The 22,140-nt window shown below is 25.7% G+C and overlaps 1 protein-coding gene across 2 annotated transcripts in view; it reads left to right on the top strand.

Annotated features, from left to right (window-relative positions):
• The window catches only part of LOC129607051 (myosin-I heavy chain), a 106,013-nt gene that overhangs the window by 63,916 nt on the left and 19,957 nt on the right, over nucleotides 1-22,140 (top strand). For both annotated transcript variants that reach the window (XM_055517748.1, XM_055517747.1), the window contains exon 3: nucleotides 501-563. In XM_055517748.1, the coding sequence (XP_055373723.1) occupies nucleotides 501-563 (63 nt within the window). The remainder of the gene's footprint in view (nucleotides 1-500; nucleotides 564-22,140) is intronic.

Raw genomic sequence — 22,140 nt, 5'->3', positions numbered from 1 at the left:
ATTCCTCCAAGATATTTGAGTAATTAATATAATGACGAGAAATTTTTCTTAGAAACCTTTTAAATTTTATTTAAAAAATTATATTCATATTTTATTTGTAATTTTTGTTGAATTTCAAAATTTTGTGAATACTCGTACACTGTATAACAAATATAGCGCAATTCCCGCTATATATCGCGATATACTGAGTTTATGAAAAAACCTATTAATTGTCTTCCTCCTAATGTTGTATATTTGCGTGAATATCAGTTTGTTTATAAATAAATTTAATCCTGAATGTCTTCTTTGCTTTTTCAATTGCTTTCATACCAATTAATTCTTTAAATACTTTAAATATGTGATTGATTTTTTTTCAAATTAAAGTATCCTTTATATTTATGTAAATAAATAATACACAAGAAAATAAATACATAAAAATTAAATTTAATGGAAAATGTTTTTAAAATAAATAAATAAATAAATAAATAAAAATTTTCCTTGACCATCATAAAATTTAACAGACATATACAGGTTCAATATTAGTTGCTGTTAATCCGTACAAGGAACTTGAAGTTTACACAACGGTAAGTGATTTTGTTTTTTATTTTTTATTTTCAATTGAATTTTTTCTTTTATATTAAGCAGGTTATCTTTTTTCTTCATTCATGAAATATTTACGAATATATACACTCGTATATGTATATACGTACCGAATGTACAAAAATAATAAATGTGTACACTCGCATCTACATATGCATATGTGGCTATATAGGACTTTTTCTGCTGTTTTGAAAGATTTTTTCCAAAGAGCTATAAAACACTTTTCAAACTCAACCTTTTTGTTTTTGGTTGAAAAATTCTGGGAATGATCAGAAAAAGTATTAACAATATTATTTATTGCAAAGAAATGTATGGTTAGGGGTGGGGTACATTTACCCTTGCCTATACCCGCATTTAGTAAATGGTTTAAGTGTTTGAAATATGATTTTTAATTAAATTTCTAATATTTTGTTTTATTCAATGGCTTTGCAAATCTTTTGTGCAAATTGAATTACTCAGAAATTTCAATTCATTTTTTTTTGCATATAACGCTTTTATTTACATATGAATAAATAGTGGGAATTGTGTGAAAAATCTGCAATTTATAAGCATGTATGTATTTATATATATATATGTATGTGTGAAAGTATTTTGATGGGAATTTTTGACCCCTTTAAGACAACATAATATTCTAAAGAGTTGGCTAGTTTTCTTTGGCTTGTATTTTTATATGCACGTACACATATAAAAATCGTAAAGGAGGAAAAGAGTTCAGCATATGTTAGTTATGAAAAAAATCGAAAACACAATTTGAATATATGCTTTGTTTTCGGAGGGTATTATAGGGTAAATTATAATATAAGAGAATAAAATTGCAAGTTATACAAAATGTCGGACTAGCTTGCTCTACTTGTTATGTAAACATATATTATGAGGAAAATTGAAAAAAAATTTACTTTTACTAAGTTTATTTGTGTAGAATTCTTGTAAAAAGAAATGCTAATGTTGCCATCTTACTTTTATCGAAGGCAGTAAAAACCTCTAGTATTTTGAAATAAAAATAAAAATTTTAATAAAAAATTCAAGTATGTAAGGAAAAATTAAGGAATTAAATACTCATTGAACTCTTTTATATGCAGTAATCCCTCAATATACGTCGTTTTTGGTTCCTCCCAAACAAAGACGTATATCAAAACAACGTATACCGAATTATTGTACCATACGAAAATATAAAATTTGTACCAAAATTTATAAAAAACAATTCCTCAACGACGTAAATTAAATCTGAAACAACGTATATTAAGGACAAGGAACAAAAATCTTACCGATGCATTTCTAAACAACGTAAGACCCAGGGCCGACATATTTCGCGGGATGATTGCGTTTTGTATTTAAGTTTTGATTTCTTTATCATGCGTACAAAATAATTTTATTTATAATTGTATTTAAAATATTTGCTTTGAAGACGAATATTCAAACCCAGTTTTGGTTAGCTGTCAAACGGTAATACAAATTTAATAATTATATAATACACGTGTACTATTGCTATTGCTATTGCTACTGCTATTCGAATATTTTTATGATTAGTAAAGTTTTGCTTTATTTCATTTGTTATTTGTTAAGATTATGCTTGTTGTTTTTAATGTCCCCCTATAATTTTGTGTAATACCATGCACGTTTTATTTAAATGTTATACAAAAGTACAGAAATATAGAATTATAAAATTCTTAAAGAAAATATTTAAAAAAATCTTTTTTCTTAAATTGTTATTGCAATAAAGAACTTAATTTTCAATTTAACTACTCATAATATGTAATTGAATAAGTACTCATTTTTTAAAAAATTCTGATTTACTTTACTATTAATTTTTTCATACTAAGATTTTAAGAAGAACAATTTTCGTGAGTGCAAAACGTTATTGCATTTTATAGACCTATAATTACATTATGCTTTTCTATACAATAAAACAATTTAGAACATTTACCAGCAATTGCTCCTTAAATAATAATAAGTACTAACCGAGTACATTCAATTTGCGTAATTTAACAATTAAAATTTTGGAAATTTCAGTTCCAGAAGAGGTCTTGAAACATATATTTATCATCAATCCAAAAATTGAGCCCTTCTTTTCATTATTTCTTTTTTTTTTAGTTTCTTAACTTTCTTTTGATGAAGACCGAAAATCATATAATTTTTTTCCAAAACATTTCTCTTTGTACTTTGTTTTAAAAATTATAAGTAATAAATTTTTATATAGTGATTTTAATCATATACAGATGGCATTTAATTTTAATTTTTATGTATAAAACAAATATTCAACAATATAGTAGGTTAAGTAAATCTAAATGCATTCAGCAGATCCCCTTTCGAAAAAGAATAATAAAAGAAAATTAAACAACAAAAAAAAGCAAGGAATTAAAAAGAGTAAATTTGTTTTTCTTTAATTTCTCACTTATTAAACAAATCAGCAAAGCAATGCTCCATGTTGTTGCTGACCAGCACTTACTGATGTTAATTTTAAAATAATTGAAGCATATACGAATTTTGTATTATGTTTAGATGGAAGTGCATTTAGAAATTATGAAGTAAATAGCATCGTAAAAGATGTTTAATTATTATTGTGTGCTCACGTGTGTATTTATGCGTACATATGTAATACATTTATTGCATGTATATATCTAGGTTTAATTATACAAGGTGATTCAAAATAAAAATGTCAGTTTAAAAAAAAACATACCTACAGAATTTAAGAGAAACTTACCAAATTAGTTGCACTTATTAAAAGTAAAATTGATTAGCTAGGGTTTTTATTTGTTTTCCAAGGTTATCCTTTACAGGTTCGATTCTATATATTATAACTTTAAGTGCGGGTATCATATACATATTATATACATATAGTCGCTAATTTTTATTAATTATTTATAAGAAATAGCGCCTATATTTAGAGAAATTTCTTAAAAATTTTTCTTTCAAATATGAAGAACCCTGTAAAACCCTATGTACAAACCAAATAACTATTATAATTACATACTCGTATATTATGTAATTTACTAATATATATCTTCAACCTTGTAATATTTAAAATATATTTCTTAACAGAGAAAAGTACCTACATATGTATGTATATACATAAGAAGAAGTTTTTCACATGTAGATAAAATGTAAATTACATGTTTGGGTGTGTATGGCTTTTATCGCTTAAGTAATTTTTTACTCCTTTAGAACAAATTCAATTAGTGTAACAAACAAAAAAAAACATACTCTGGTCTTCGACCTTTAATATTTAGGGAGAAGATACTATGTAACGTAAGTCTTGTGTTCCTCTTCTTTTATGTACGTAAATTCATATGTTCTTGTATTTGTAGTAAGTACTTTTGAAAATATAATATGAACAAGAACATGAGGTAAAAATTCTTATTAAGCATATATTCATTTCACACAAGTTAACATTAATTTTCATACTTTTAAGTAAAAATAAGGAAGAAAAATTAAATCTTAAAAATATTGTAAAAAAAAAAATATAAGAACATTTGCTCTTTTCATATAGCAAAATAAAACAAGCAATATTGGAAAAGTTCCAATTCTTAAAGAAAATGACATAAAATTTTGCAAAAATATGGTCAATGCACACCAGATTCATTGAAAAGGTACATAAAATATAAATAAAAATATGGAACACATTTATTACTTATTTTATTAGCCTATAAAAATGTCATGGCGCCATGTCACCAACTTGACATAAAATTAAATTCAAAAATTTTTTTTTTAAAATTATAGAAATTGATTTTTTTTTTTCAAAATTTAGTGAAATATTTTTTAATAGTCTTCTTAAAAATGTAATAAAAAAATATAAGTGTTAAAATTTTTTTTTCACTTTTCTAACCAAATTGAAAAAAATGGGCTTATTTCTTTCGCCTTATTGATCTGTTCGTCTAGTGTCTAATCACAGAGTTTCTGCACTCGCAAATGAGATTAATAGCAGCGCAAAATTAAAATTGTTATTAAATAGGCAATAACCCTCTAGAAGTTTATAGCCACAAATTGTGTCGAAATCACCATTTTAGCAAAATCTTAACTAGCTGCCAAATATGACCATTATATGAATGCATGTTCTTATGTCCTCTTCCTCCATGTCTTTATAAGAAATCTCTGTATTTTATTTACTATTTGAAACAACTGTTTTTGTCGATCTACTCAGCAGCACACTTATTTTCGCACTGAACAAATTCGCATGAAATCGAGGCCAATTTACTCGTCATGACATTGCGGGAAAACATTTTTTTATGTTTTACATAATTTGCATTCTTATGTGTATTTAAAATGTCTATGACTTTGAATGAGTTAAATGAAAAGCAGGCTTTTAGCTACTTAAATCGTTTTAAGGAAATGTGCAACTTTACAAACCGTTAATTCGTCCAGAGTTTAATTAAATAAAATTGCACCAATAACAAATGTGCTTCAGGATAACTATTCTAAACTAAAATTTTGCAGTTGATAATCTATAAAACTTAATAAAAATTGTAATTATGCAAAAATGAATACAAGGTCGCACTTACATTACCCTTTATTTTATTTTAATTCAAAATACCTGTACAAAATCATCTTGTACAGGTTGTTAAAAAAAATAAAATTCTATTAATATGTAATTAGTTTTTTTTTTATTATTATTATAAAATAGGTTATCTTTGAATTAAAATAATTATTAATTTAAGAATAAATTGTGCATGTAAGTAAATTTGATTCAACTTTGAAAAGAAACCATACTTGAAATATTCTTGTGTCATATTCAGTGACTTGAAGGCATTAATTATTATTATAAAGAAATTTTTAATATTTATGTAGGTAGTAAAAACATATACAATGTTATATACATACAGAGAATATTATGTGTAAAGTATGCTTCATAAATCTTACATTTTATGCAATCTTGACATCAATAAATCATAATAACATTTCTGAACATATCGAGTAAAAATAAATGTTAGTTATTTTGGGGGAGGTTTAAAATCTTTATCTAAAGTGTATAGCTATGTACATACTCGTATATATGAAAAGAATAAGGTGTTTTACCTATAGGATATTTTCTGCTTTTATTATGATGGAAGAAAATAAATTATTTATTATAAATAAACAATGAAAGTAGGTGTTATGTTTTTTTGAAAAGCTATACAAATTTAATTCTTGTATTTGAAAAGAATATAATAAATGTTTTTCAGGGTCCTATTTAGATTTTATGTATGTCTTCCCCAAAAAAAAACATAAAATTGTATATAAAAATTAATTACATATTTTTAAAAGAATTATTGTTCATTAAGTTTTAGACTTTTCTCTGTGTAGGCTTAAAAAAAATTATAAGTAAAATAAAAATTATTAGAAGTAAATTAAATTTTAAATTCTTCCTTTAATGTAGCATCGAAAAATAATAAGGTAAAATTACTGATAATTGACTGACGTCCGAGGAACTTTAAAAGTATAGAAATAGAAGCTGTGGTTTATTTCCGACTAAAATTTGTATTATAATTCAGACATAATAGTTCATAAAAATATATAAGAAATATAACTGTATATGATTAAATATGAGAGAGAGGGTAAATTAATATATGTTTTTCAAATTAAAAAATTTAAAATACAAAAATAATATTTGAATATACACAGCCTAACAAGCCATATTGCGGCACTAGAAGAGCTGGTATGTGATAACACATTTGACTAGATTATCTTGAATGAAACCCATATCATGGAAGTAATAGTGAATTCAAATTGAAAGGGTTCCGAAATTCTAGGTACACGGATGGTACAATAATTAAAAATAATTTAAATTGAATGGAATTAGGGTCTTCAAGTATCGATTTTAAACAATATGAATTTTGGGAGTATATCGATCAAGAATACTAGCAACGAGTGATTTTATCAATAAATTTAGAGATTTTTTAGAAGATAATCTTAATATTGCACAAATCGTTCTAACAGCTGGCGATTTAAATTTTGAACATAATAAAAACAATAGGGAAAAAAGACAAATATTATAAGTTTTCCATGATTTTAGTATGAAGCAAATTATTAAATAAAACTCTAGAGTAATAATTACTTATTGATATGTTATAATAAAGAAAATCTTTTACATGAATCAAGTTTAAATGAAATTGAGAACCTATAGATACACGAACAAATCTGAAATTTTTGTAGAAGAATCGGTTAATAGTTTGAGCAAGTCCTTTATTGTGAACAAAATAGAGCTAAATGGTTTAATACTGAGCTAGAACAACTGAAAAGAAATAAATGAAAATTATACGTTATAATATTAAAAAAATTACAAGATCCAGAGTCTCTTATGGGAGACGTACAGTATGGCATAATTAGAAATGATTATAATGGAAAGAAGATTTCTGAAAAATTTTTTGATCGGAAAAGTATGTGGAAAATTATTAAAAATTTAATTTTGAATGACAATGGTGATATTATTGACGACGAACGAGAAATTCGCAATAAATTAAATAATTTTCTTATAAAGAGCGTGATAGATACGCGCAATGAACTCTGAAGGTGCCTGCGTTGCGTTAAAGAATAATACGAATTTGAAATGCAGAGATGTTATTCTTCTGATGTTGCTCGATATTATCAAAACAACGCTACAGTTGGGTATCTTTCCAAACTATTATTGTTCGAAACGAAGAATTGAAAAATGCAAAGAATGGCCAACATCTAAGGTCGATTAACATGTTACCTATACTTGAAAAAATCCTAGAAATAGTATTATGTCTCTAACTTGAAAATTATTTAATTCAAGAAAACATCTTATTTCGAAAAAATCGAGCTTCAGATAGGGTCACTCTACAGACACTTCATTAATTTGGATTATTAATGAGTGAAAGAAAGAAACTGATGACGGCAAATATATTATAGCTGTATTCCTAGACCTCAAGCATAAATAAATATGATATTAAAGACAACGAGCTTAAACGGTTTGGAGAGTTTTTACAAAATATAAAGCAGAGCACTAAAATTAAGAATTAAAACGATTACTGGTTCAATTTTCATGCGAACACAACTTTTTTGTTTGTTTAATTTGGCAAAATCGTAAATTAAATAAAAATTCCTGCGTTTATTTATATATGTACAATTCTGTTCTACAAATTTTTCTGATAATTTTTATTATTTAATTAAAGTTTGTACAGGCAAAGAACTTTTAACATTATGATTTTTGATTTTGAAAGCAGAATTCAGACATGCACGCAAGCATGTACACATACCACATACAGCCTAAAATTTTGGTTCAAATTTTTAACCCCATTTATTTTGAGGGTATTTAAAATTTATATACATATATGAAAACGATTCTTTTTAAAGCTAAAGTTATTGACCTCAGTAAACTTTTTTTTATGTTGGTTTATTTTGAACCAAATTATGTATGTTACATTTTTTCACAATTTATTATGCATCGTGGTTTTTTTTTTCGTTATGTTATACAACATACACTATTGTATATACATTTGATTTTTCTTATATTATTCATAAACATAAGTACATAACTATATAATTATATATAATAGATGTTTTAGTTATATAATTTTAGTTCATTACCATTAAATTTTTGAATGCGGTAATTTTTTTACATATACATACATGCATTTACTTTACATATGCACAGTTTGTGTTACTATATATGTATGTTCGTACATATATTCCTTTTGGATATGATTTTAATGATTATTACGATGTAAATAGTAAAATTTCAATAAATAAACCTTTTAAGGAAATTAAATAATATAAGCCCTTTAAAAATATAGAAGAAAAAATAGAATTTGAAAAAGCATATGTTACATTATTTAAACTGGATTTACCTACACCTTTTACCTACCTACAAGTCCAATTCTGCTACTAATTTAATTCGAATTCATGGTGTTCTTAAAGGAAAGAAAGAGGGAAAGAAGCGCCTTTATCGTTAAAATGAATATTTGTTAAAATTCTAATAATTTATAATTTGTTTATGAAGGGATGATTATGGACGAGTCATTGCTGTGCATCAATTAAAATAGTTGGTTGTTGGTTACTTAATTGAGTTCATTGAAAATGTGGACTTCGAGCAAGTACACTTTAGTTGTGGAGGGGTTAAGAGGGTTAAGAGATCTTCCCTTCGCAGTGCATATTCATTTTGAATACAAATATTGCAATGCAAAAAATTGCACAGTTTTCGATTTTTAATATTACAAATAACATGAATATTGTGAAAAAAGGCCTATGGTATTAGCGAAAATATTGAAATTAGCAAAATTTAGTGAATTTCCAATAATAAACTTAGTTACTAAAATTTAAATTATATGTTATTAAACAGTTAATATTATATTATAATATAAATACATATGTATAACAATAAGCATAGCAAAATTATACAAACTGTTTTATTTAATTAAGAAAGTTTCTATGGTACAAATTAATTTTTTTTCAATTAAATAATTATGAGAGCCATCTATGTACTAATAATAATCGCTGTTTATCATTTTATAAATAATTTAACAGATGTCACTAATTTCAATCTTATTTAATTTCTATTGAGAAAGCTTAAATCATGCAAAATTTATGTTTAAAATGTTCTTTACTCGTAGATGCTGCAATACTTCCGAAATCTGTAATTACTGGTTTGTTTTAGTGGTTAAATATATGTTAAAAACAATTTTACTTAAAAAATAAAAAATGAGAACAATGAAATTTTCAATAATCTTCCAGATTATGTGAGGATTTCCGATAATTCAGTTCTAATTTAGGTTTTAATATAAATCACGTTCGATAAATTCAAACTTCAAAATCTGCAAAAATAGCATGTTCGAAAATAACAATTGTAGTTAAAGTTCTAAAAGAATATTTGAGTTTTCTTGTAACTACCGGAAAAATATTATAAATGAGAAGAAGAGCATTATAGATTAGAAAAATATTGATTGTTGAAAAGAATTACTCGAGTAGGTTAAAAATCTGTAAAAGTCTAAAATCGTGTCTGCAGATTTTTAAGTATATGTGAAAAGACTCTCACAAAAGGTCCCTGAATTATTGCAAACCTCGTGCTATAATTCCTTTCCTGCAAATGCAGTGTACTTGAATATACAGAGTATAATAAAATAGTTTAATAATTCTGTTAAAATGCATATATTAATTGAATATCGAAATATTATCGAAGTATATTTTAAAAAAATAATTACAAAATTAATTTTCCAATTTCAATATTTAATGCAATCAGAGTGCATGCATTTATTAATTCATTTAAATTTTCCATTTCATTTTTGAAGTTGACCTATTTTTTCAAAAAAATTATATACATATGTATATCGTACTATGTATATCATACATATTTTATATTAAAAAGTAATTTATTTATATAATTAATTGTTTGATTACATTGATAATCTATATATGTATATATAAATTTTTATTTAAGTCATTTAAATTAAAAATCCTAAAATAAATCGATTGAAAACCTTAATTATTTTTATTATTTTTTTGATAGGAAATTTCTATTATTAGATATGATTTACATTATATAAATATGTATATGGCTGTGCATAAAATTTTTGAACTCTATATACATATATCTGTTATACATATAAATAATTTTATCTATGTATCCTGTCCCAAAAGCATTCGACATACAAAATATATTGGTGGTATAAATTTTAATTTTTTTTTTTTCTTTAGGAGAGTAAAACAATTTCATTTTCTATAAATAAAATATATATTAAGGATAATTAAAAATTGTGGTGATGAAATAAATAAATTGGCTCTGTATATATGGTATATATGTAAGACAATAAATATATAGGTCAATTACCATCATCAAATTTTATTTTATACTACCGGAAAATTACTTAATATCTTTTCATTACATATAATGTTATAATTATTATTGGTGGCTAATGATATAAAATGTATACCACAAAATATACATTACTTACATAATAATGTATATATACTTTTATGTTAATACATGTTTGTATGTATATAATAGTTGCTTTCATGTTCCAATTTACACCTACATATTATTGTATACATGATAGAACAATTTATAGGTACACAATTTTCCTGCAAAAACAATATCATGTCACGTTTTTCTTTTGTTATACATATTATATAAAAGAATAAATTCTATACCTGGTTCTCTTACATACATAATATATGTATGTTCATGAATTTTTAATAGAAAATATATGTAAATATAAAGATATATTTAACTACATAACTAATAAAATATAGGACAATAAATTAAAGGTTTCATGAATGTTATAAAAGCTTTTCTTCCTATAAATATACTAATTTATAGATATGTATATTGATAGAGAAGCTTCCAGAATCCGGGATATAAAGAAAATTAAAAATTTAGAAATTTTATATTTATTACGTGTCAAAATATATGTCTGTATATGTATGATTATGAATAGCCATGATATATTATGTATATAAAAAAAACATAAAAATATAACAGAAAATAAAAAAAAAAAAACAATTTATGTCAGTTGATTATTACGGTATACCGAAAAATTAAAACTTATTTTAATTAATTTGAATGAACCTTAATTGTTGTTGTGCGTCTAATGGTATGGAAGCAGAACATCCCAATTCGACATTAATTTCAAGAAAACTCAAATGGTCAAATTTGTCATCTGTCAAATCATTAAAATCATTTGCATAACTATTGAAATTTATATAAGATTGAGATTTGTTAGAATATTGCAAAAATTCTAGTAAACTTTTTGAAATTTAGGTATAAAATTTGGCAGTGCTTAAGTGTCCTAACCCCATTTTCATCTTATTCGAACCGCTATGAGTATGGTTTTCAAAATTTTTTTTCCTTAAAACTTTTCTCTTTCTTAGAAAGAATACTATAAGCAGATCAATTATAATATGAATATAAAAATATTTTGAGAAATTTTCAGGAAATTTCCTATAACATTCTCAATTTTGAAAACCGTTCGGTTCCAATTTAATATTTAAACGAAGTAAAAACCAAAATAAACGAAAGCTTTTTCCGATTTCCGAACATCTGTACGATTTTGCTGTTTGCAAACTTGTTTTACAATCACCCTGTATATTTAAGTATAATGTATCTAGGTACTTATTTTTATAACCCAAAAAGAAAAAAAAAATTTTTAGCAAATGTCAGAAATTTTTTTTCTTCTTGTTATTAATTTCTAGATTATTTGATTTTGTTTCAATTAAACATACTGTGCAAATTTCAATAATTTTAAATAAGCAAATATAAATTGCTGTTTTTCAATATCAAAATATTCCAAATAATTCGAAACTAATGTCAATAAATGGAGAAGAAACATACATTCAAAAATATGTATATATGTATGTACATAGTGAAATTGAGAAAATTTTATATAAGTAATAAGAGAATATTTTTTTGTCAATTAGAAGTATTCAAGCGTTGATTAACTCAAGGTTATCGTTTAGTCCAATTTTTTTTTTTTGAATAATTTTAAGAGTTTGTTTTTTAATTCTTTTCAAAATGTTTAAATTTCTTTTAGTATTTTTTATGGTTAGTGTAAAAATTGGTTTATAAAAACCTTTTTTATTTTTGTAATAAATTCTCTAGAAGGAGTTTTTTTTCTAGATCTTTATGATTGAAAGCATCTTTTTACAAACTGAAGCTCTTCCAATAGCAATGCCACAAGAATGGACAGCAGCACCTGAAACAACTTCAGATGGAGCTGACGCTGTACCTTTTATAATTTTATAAAAAAAAATATATTTTCGGGTTATGAGAATTCGCTGCTAATTTTATATAATAATAATAATAAAGGAAAAACAAAATTAATTAAAGAATATTCAATTACTTAAGTTGGATTAATAACTAGGAATTGGTTGATTTTTATAAAAGATTTAATGTTAAATACATATACATATATATATATATATATCTATATCTTGAAGGAATTAATAAAGTGTGCAATCAAAGTTTATGTATAGTTTAAAATATGTTTTATTATCAGCCGTAAATAATCGAAATATTAATAGAAACTTTATAAAAGAAATTAAAGGTAATCTCACGAAATAACGAAGTATAAAAATTTTGCAATAAAACTCAAAAAACTTCAAAAGCGGATCATAGGTTCAAACCATAGTTAAGTCGCTATAGAAATTATATTCGCTATTATATAATTTAATATTCAATGTTTGCTATTAATTAAAAAAAAATATTAATGTTAAAATTAATCATTACATGTGCATGTCAATCAAAAAGGGCCGATAACTTTAAATATATAATTTAACAGGTAAAAGGACTGCGGCAGGCTCGTCACTCTCGCCTAATTAACCCAATGGCTTATGAAATTGAATAATGGCTCTAAAATTCAAGTAATTTTTAAAATTTTTATTGGATTATGTTAAATTTTTGAGAAAAATTCCTATTTTCTAAAATTTCGTATTAATTTCTAACTTCAAAAGAATGTTTTTCAAAAAAACAAACCAGTGATCACCGAAAAACTTAAGGACTAAAACTATTGAGGGGCAAATTTAGGAGATAATCTCTTATTCAACAATATTTTTCGCGAGATAAGTTCTTAGCCAAGAATACCCTTGTATTTAAAGTAGATCGGCAATGACAACTTTTACCGTGCAATACTACTTAAATCAGATAGTTACCATAATTATATACGAACCGACAACGTAAAATCTAAAATATTCTTGAATTATTTTAAAATATCAATAGGACATAAATTGAATTAAAAAAAATACTATATAAACATTTTATACAAAAATTTTTGTTACATAACATTTGAGTTTCAATAAACACTTTTATTCTTATATGTATATGTCACTGTATATAGCTAGTCTACATAAATGCCAGGTTGCACTACATGTAACCTATCTATGTAGGTGTAGTTTAAATTTTTGAAAATTTACAAAACTTTTTCAGCCATATTTTGAACTTAAACTTTAAAAATGAAAAATTAATGAAAAACTTTTGGGAATTTCTTTAAAAGTATCCAAATACTTGTATCCATAGATATATAAGCTTATTATATTAAGAATTTCAAGTTTATCCCTTAAAGCTATTTTGGAGTTTATCGTTGTGTAAAAAATGTAAATTGAATTTTGAGAATATCAAATTTAAAATTTATTTTGAGTCTAGAGTTTTTTTTTTTTTAATATTTTTTACAATTCATTTTGAGAGAAGAATTTTAAATTGAAAAAAAAAAGTTATTTTTTAAGGGCACTACACTTTCAATACAAAAAAATCCTAAAAAACATTTCTGTACACAAAAAAACAAAAATGAAATCGAATTTTTTAGGAAGAAATTTGCTTTTTCTTACTTTTGTTATTTTTTTTTAGAATCTATAATTTTCAATTTTCAATTTTATTTTTAGAAATTTTGTATGGGAGCACGTACTAATTTTTTAATGGAGGTTTGAGAAAAATAAGGAGGAAAATCCCCAATTTAAAATACTCAATTTGAAAATGAAAAACGGAAAGGGTGGGAGGGAGGAAGAGGACGGGTAGGGTACCTACTAAAATCTTCGATTTGAACATGTACAAAATTAATATTCATGTTTCAAAACCCTTTCTCTTTTTTTTATATATATAAATAAATAATAATTGGTTAAATATTGTAAAGTAAAAGAAATTTGTATTGAGTAAGTATGTGTGAATATATATGTACTTAATTTACACGAATATATGTACGCAAATGTATATGAATATGGTAGGGGTAAGAATAAATTATATAAAAGTGCGATATAACATTTTATTTTTTTTCTATTCATTGGAGAAAAAAAAAGCATTAAATTTCCTTTTCTTATTTAAATCTATTTGTTATTTTGGAATATTATGCATAACAATACCTATTATTACACGTATTTATTTAAGTACACACATATCCATATATATAATGCATATTATAGCAGTACATAGAATACAAATACGTACACAGGTGCGGTTCTGACCTTTATGGTGCCCTACATGGTTTATAGAAAGAGCGGTCTCCCCGCACTTTCAAAGCAATGAATAATATGGAATAAATAATGCGCATTACGAATTATAAATCACTTTCTTGTAACTTTATTATTCTTTTAAATTGCAAAGATTAGTCAAAGCCTGGAATTAAATTTTCATCTTCTTATTTTGAAATGTTTGTAAAGATCAAGTTAATATTCTAAAAAATTTTTGATTGTAAAGAGAATTCTATATTTTAAATTAGAGTTTTTAATGGCGCCCCTGTTTTCGGGCGCTCATTACAAATGCTTACTTTGTATATATTGTAGATCCGGCACTGTACGTAAATATAAAAAGAATTTTCATTTAATAAAAATTTATTTGGTTTTGGAATTTTCCATGATATGACTATGAATTCTTATTTTCTTATGTATTCAAAGTAAAAATGAAAAAAAAAAAGAATTTAAATTTATGTTTTTCCCTTGTTTTTTTTTTTTATTTTATTAAAATTTTCCTACAATTTTTTTTTCTCTTCTAAAATATTTTAAAAAATTTTCATTGTACCCTGCAGTGTTTTTAGCAATAATTTTTAATTTATGTAAAATATATTCATGTGCATACTTTTAGGATGCACATACACAAATGTTGTAAAAGGAAGAGAAAGGAAACTGTTTTAATTACACGTTGTTTGTTTCAAAACCATATTATGCATACATGTACCTATGTACATTTGTGCATGTTTATAATTCAGCTAAAATTGCTGAATCTAACAGTTGGTGTTTGTGTGCACATGAAGGTATAAAAAAAATTACAAATTTTAAGGTAAATATTTGTTTTAAAAACGGTGATACAATTAATGAGTGTTGACAAAAATGAATTCGGTGTGGTGCGGTGGTGGTCTTCGTTATTTTGTTAACAAATATGCATTTGATCAAAAAAATTTTTTATTATTTTATGTATTTTTAATGGGCTTACAACAATGATTCCTTTAAAAAACAAATTCAATCAAACGAATCTTTTCTTTGAAACAAAGCGATTGATAATGAAAATAAAATTAATATTTAACGAGTAGTGTTTTTTACTTTAATGCCATTTTTTAATTCCTCAAAAGAAATTCGACAAAAAATGCATCTGATTAGAATTAAGATGATTTTTGTTGCGAATTGATTGTCTTTTAGGTCAATAAGAAACTTAAAGTATCTTTAGTCCCTTATTGAGAAGTTCAAAGAAGAAAAGGAATTTTTAATAAAACAAAAAAAAAAAATTTCTTCAGTACGGGAGAGGAAATCTTGAAAAACACTCATCAAATCTATGTTTGAATGAAAGCATCTATGTTTGAATATGGTTCGAAGGCCACAGTAGTTTGCGTTGATTTAAATATTTTACAGTAATAGTGCAATCTTTGCAGAAGCAACTTGATAACTTTTTATATTCTTCCTCTATTTGTGATCTTTTATTTTTATGTAGTTTGCCATTGACCGAGAGAAAGTTGTCAATTTCATGATTTATTAGTTCAGTTTACTCACATGGTTGCTGTTCGAGAAATAATGAATTTGGAACTGTTTGTCACATTCTTATTCAAGATAGTCCTAGAAAAAACCTCATTAAAACGTTAATAATTTATTTGCTTTTCTATTTTGCTTAGTACTTTTAATAGTCTAAAAGTTAAAAATTAATCAAAAATCCAAAACAGTTATACAATGTTAGCAACGTCATCAACTTTATTGCCCTTTATTACATCAAAAATATTCGAATTTTAACCTTTCCTACGATTTAACAAACCCAAACATTAAATTGTAACTCATAAAAAGAATAGAAAAGCAACATTGAAAAACTTTTTTACAGAAATATCAAATAATTGAAGAACACTTTTGAAGGAAACTCAAATACAAAACTCTTATATAAATTAATTTTTCTGATTTATTTTTGATTTTTTACATACTTTGAAGATAGATGAGGAACAAATTTGCAACTTTAAAACTTAAATTAGAAATTCAAGAAAAATTTTAGTAAATTTTAAAATGTTTTTTTTTTTAAATTCAATTTGTTAAAATAGTTTTTGATTTTATTTCTACTTATCAAAGTTCCTCTTCCAAATTTTGTAAACGCTTATAAAAAGCTCTCAAATACTGTGAACAAGTTAAGAAGTTTTGATAAATAAGAAAAGTGGAAATGAAAATATTTGTACGTAAAAAAATGGGCCTCATTCTAAACGTAGCAATTATCTTGATCTAGCCGCCATAAATAACGCCAAAGGTCGATTACGGTAAGAAATATAATTGATATCCGCATTTTTCTGAAACTCATATTAGGGTAGCTGTGAAGCTGAATATATGATTAACTGTAATATATAAAGTGAGTTTATTGTCATGTTTTAGAGTGACACTAAATCAGCCTTGGAAGAGGGTATCGGAGACAGGATACAATGATTATATCGGATGGCCGGGCTGCCATTGAAGCACTGAATTCGTATTCAGTTACCTCCGCGACAGTATGGAGCTGTCTTGAGAAATTCAATGAATTGGATGGGCGCAATCAGGCCACTTTGTGCTGGGTGCCAGGTCATGTGGATGTGGAAGGAAATGCGGCAGGTGATGCGCTGGCGGGAAAGGGAGCACACACATCTCTTAAGCCGGAAGGATTCTGTGGTATCGGACCACTTACTATTGTTGGGAACTAAGATATTAATCAGAGAGGATGCGGTCAGAGTGCTGGAGAAGTTTTCCGAAACTGCAGCAGGCTAAGGAGTTTCTGGGAGATTATGACCAGAAGCAATTTAAAAAGTTTGTAGGGATGGGCAAGAATCAGGTGAGAATTCTCATCATCGGGTCACTGCAGACCTAGGGCGAACCTTAGAATGCTGGGCCTAGAAAGTAAAGACACTTCTGTGATACTTCCTGGAAAGTTCTGTGGGGAAGATAGGAAGACTTCAGTTGTTCTGTGAGAGTGTGTCGCTTATACGTGGTTGCGATTGACTGTCACCCCGGTTTTACAAATTCAAAAAGTCCCATAAAAATTACAGGAAACCCTCTTTACATCAGTCTTTTTTTTTCTCTTGATTGGTACATTTCAGTTATGTATATGTATAAGCTAATATAGGTGTTTGTCAACAAATAAATTTTATTAAAAGATTAAAGTTCTATAGAGTACTTATGAAATTTAGATTTGGAAATTCTATGGATCGTCATGTGTTCCACTTAAAAAGTTGAATTTTAACATGCTAATCCTGTATCTCGCTATCTGACATGATTAAGCCCTAAATATAAATGTATATATCAATTAACTGCTAATGCTGTAAATATTCACTTTAAATATTTCAAGACCTTCATACACAGAAAAAGTTTTAAGGCAAAAATTTTACATATAAACAGAGAATATTAGGGATTATAGGATTAGAGGAATTTATATTTCGAGATTTCCGCTTGATACATTATTAATTACATTAATAAAGGTTTCCCCCAAACACAATAATTGATTCTTTGCATCGCCATTTTCATTCTTTCTTAAAAAAAAAACGTTTACAAAACAATTTTGTTTAACAATTTTAAAATAAAAAATTAATTCAAATTTAAATTCTGCTAAAACATGCAAAAGAAAAATAATAATATTAAATTTAACAAAAAAAAAAAGGACATTCGAATCACTTAGTGACTTTTTCTATTCAAAACAAAAAGATAAAAATTTAAAAAAAAATTGAACCTCCTGTTAAAGACAACTTAAGAATTTTTTTTTTATTTTTTACTAACATTTTAGATAAAAAATACTAATTAAATTTTTATTGGGTCATAGTCCTTTCATAAAGAATTACAAAAACAAAAACAAAAGAAGAAAACGGCAACCTACATTATCCTTCTCTTGTTTTTCTCTTGTTTCTCTTGTTTTTGTCCTCTTTTCTTTTGTCCTTTTTTTTCTTATTCTTCTTTTTGTTTACATACAGAAGACAAAGCGGTCATAAATATTTTTTTTTGTTTCTTAGCTTTTCTCTTTTTATTTTTTTCTCTTCTTTTTCTTCTTTTTATTATTTTAGTAAAAATATTAAAGCTTTTTATATCCTATATAATTTTTTAATGTTTAGTATAGCTTTTCCTTTATATATTTTACATTATGGCACATACAACACTATAGAAATAGAGGGTGTGTGTATATACGAGTATAGTTTGTATATAGGGAAAATAAAAAGCACAATATTATGAATGTAGAAAAAAAGAAAAGAAATGTTGGCACACATAGAAATCAACTCTTCATTCAAAGTCTCCTTTTTGTCTATAATTTTTATGTTTGTGTTTACAACAATAACGAACAATATAAAAAAAGAGAAAATTTAAGTATCCTTTTTTCCTTCAAAAGACTTACGGTTATTAAATAAACATTTGACCTTTTTTTTTTGTTCTTAAGAACTTCTTGTGTATACCTACACATAATTATTTTAAATATGTTCAAGAATAAAATTAAATAGTTGTATATTGAAATGTTCGACAGATTGTTTATACATTCATTCCCATAATAATAAAGTGCACATAATTAGACCGGTGCATTTGTACTGAGATGCTATTATTATTGAGATGCAAGACATTACTAAAGAAATTTGGCTGTGAATTAAATATTTTATCAAAGTAAATTGAAATTTCTGAAGATTTTAGACTATATTAAACTCAGATTTAGTATTTTTAAAGAATTTAGTTGTAAATGCAATTTGTATTAAGTTCATAAAAACTGTGTATTTCAGCCGTATTGACTTGACAGATTTATCTGAAATTTAGTGTGAAAGCAAATTAAAATATAGTCAAAATACATTTGAAAATTAAAGCTTAACCTCTTAAGGCACGCCGTATATGGAATAACTATTTAAGATTGAAATTTTTTATATTTTCAGACTTGTAGAGTCACACGGTTGTTTATTATTTAGGAAATGGAAACAATGGTTTTTAATACGTTGTAAGTTGCTTATAGTAGCCGAACCTGTTGACCAATGCTTAATCTAACATCAGTAGTGTCGTTTTGCTACCTGATCTGCGTTGTCCATTAGAACAATAGATTGTCTTTTAAAGAAATCAGTCTGCATTAGCAATCTATATTTGTCTTCTTAAAAATTTGCTCAACCTATAGTACTTTCCCTTTCTATTGAGTACGTATTTTGTCAAATATTGCCACAAATCGTAAAAAGCATCTATTTTTTTTTGCCTATCTATCGACAAATGCAGTGTGACAACTTAAAGGAAATTCGTACTCTATGTTGGCGTAGTCGCTCACTGTACTGTGAAACTAGTCGCTGCGAATCAATTGTTTTTTAATGAAAATTAAAATCAGTCTTACAAACCTGTTGTTTCAGACCCTCTTTCTGCTATGACCGGGATACATAGAACACCGAGATTGGACTCTGTGTAATTTTTGTATGAATGTATGCATTAAGAATTTTAGCTTTAATATGGGAATAAAATATTTTCGACTACGGGAAAAATAAGTAGTGCTTTAATGATATTAGAATGACTTAGTTTCCATTCTCTCGGTTATTTACACATTCGGTAATTAGAACATTCAAAGATTGTAGAAGATTTTCATAGCGATCTCTTCTTTTGCTTTGCACGGCCTCCCGTTTTGCTTCGCACTTAGGCCACCTAGCTTCCCGTTGTGGTGATTATCCTCTTTTGCTTTAAGAGAATGAAAATTAATTCAGTATTAAAAATTATTCAAATTTTAATTTTATAATTAAATTTAAATAAGTTTTAAATAAATTTAGCAATTTAAATTTCATATTAAATTTTTCATATCATTCGTTTCCCTTTCTAGATATTTTTTTGTATAGTCGGTGTTTAATGCCCTACATAATTCCTTGGTTTCTTTTTTGCTTTTTTTTAGGACAAAAGTATAGTGTGAGTCATGCGCGTCTTTCATTTTTACTTTTTCTGCTGATTTTGTTTATTTTATGGTCTGTGTATAAAAGTTATAATATTTTAGTTTTTTTTTGTTTTGTTCTCTTCCATATTTCCTTTAGGAAGGGAATTCTTCCATTCAAAACTTATTATATTCTTTATTATAATAAATGTTGAAAAAGTATAAAATAAGGATATTCAAGAAATATAATGAAATGATGATCCGGGAGTGCGTCACTCCTATATGTGTGTCCCAATTATAAATAAGTTATATACACATTATTAAGATTTGTCATACATATAATATGTATAACATGTTAAAATAATATTGGATGTCCCAGTAAAATGAGTTAATAGACTATTCAAAGCTTTCGTATTATATTATGATGAAAAAAATGGGATCGGATAAAATATTAAAATTATGATTTAGACAAGTGAGTATACGTATACATTTGTATATGTGAACAGTGAACACTCTAGTGATATGACAAGTGAATGTTGCTTCAGAATCGTTATCCGCATTTAGAGTTGGTTACAGCATATAATATGCGTATAATGTCTACATATATAAATATTACATTAATATATAATGTTCTAAAATATATGTATATATGTAGATACTTATTATGTTGAGAATTTATTAGATTGTTAAGCAATTATCTATACATACATGCAAACAAGCATCGTTTTCCCAAAAGAGATATTCTTTTCTTTTATAGCCATACACTCTTTTTGTTTGTTCCTTTTTATGTTATCATATGTACGTACATGGGTACATGCATATATAAATATGTATTTAAAAGCTTATGCATATGTAAATAATATTGTATATATAGCTTTTGCTTCTGTACAGCAAAAAAATTCCATACGAGTGTCTAAAAAAAAAAAAAACAAAAAAAACTCTTTTGTAATTTAAGCACTTCAGCGATAATAATTAATGTGACTTAAATTCTTTTACCAATATGCTACATTTTTAAATAACATATGTTTGTATAAATAAAATATACATATGTTATTATAAGCATACATATAAAATACAGAGTCGTATTGTTTTTAATTGGCTTGAAAAGAAAATACGTTGCATGTTTTAACCAAATTAATAACGTAAAATGGTGAAGAATTTAATTTATCAGAATTTGTTGAAATAATCGACCTATTTCATTAAATAGAAAATAATTTAACACTTGTTTATAATAGAGTTCATAAAGCAAAATTAATAGATAAATTTGAGCTTCACTCAAGAGAAAATGTGTGAACGTAGACGACATCTTTGAAAGAACAGTGAATTATTTAGCAATTGAAAAAATTAACACTATTGTCAATTACGGTAAAAACTGATGACAGGTAGGTCAAATCTGAAACATACGAAAATGTTTTTCAAATATTACGACAATTATGTAGTTGTTTTTAATTATTACAAAATTCATATTGAAAGCTGGGGGTTTTGTATGCAAATATGTAGATCTTAGGTCGTATATATACGACAAAATCGAAGAATAAATTTACGATAAATTGTGACGACTGTTCAAATATCAGACAGAAATGATCTGATGGCGGTCAGGCTTTAATAATAAAAGGCAAAATCTGATGTCAAACAGGGTTTACGTATACGACTTTCATCAGGCTCAGATTACGAGTATATAAACCGCAGCTTAGAGAAAAATGTGGAGTTTTTTTTATAATACAGATAAATTTTGAAATATGTACAAAGCAATGAAAGTTCTGCATTCAGTACGAGAATGAGTTTTTCAAATTGTTTTTAATTCAAATTTTAATATCTTAAACTTGGAAAAACTCGTATAGCACTTCCAATCTAAGCAATTATAA

Source organism: Condylostylus longicornis, unplaced genomic scaffold (assembly GCF_029603195.1).
Source record: "Condylostylus longicornis isolate FDR11 unplaced genomic scaffold, ASM2960319v2 ptg000026l, whole genome shotgun sequence".
NCBI classification, from domain to species: domain Eukaryota; kingdom Metazoa; phylum Arthropoda; class Insecta; order Diptera; family Dolichopodidae; genus Condylostylus; species Condylostylus longicornis.
Note: the sequence above shows the minus strand (reverse complement) of the source record. Positions and strands in the feature narration are given on the sequence as shown.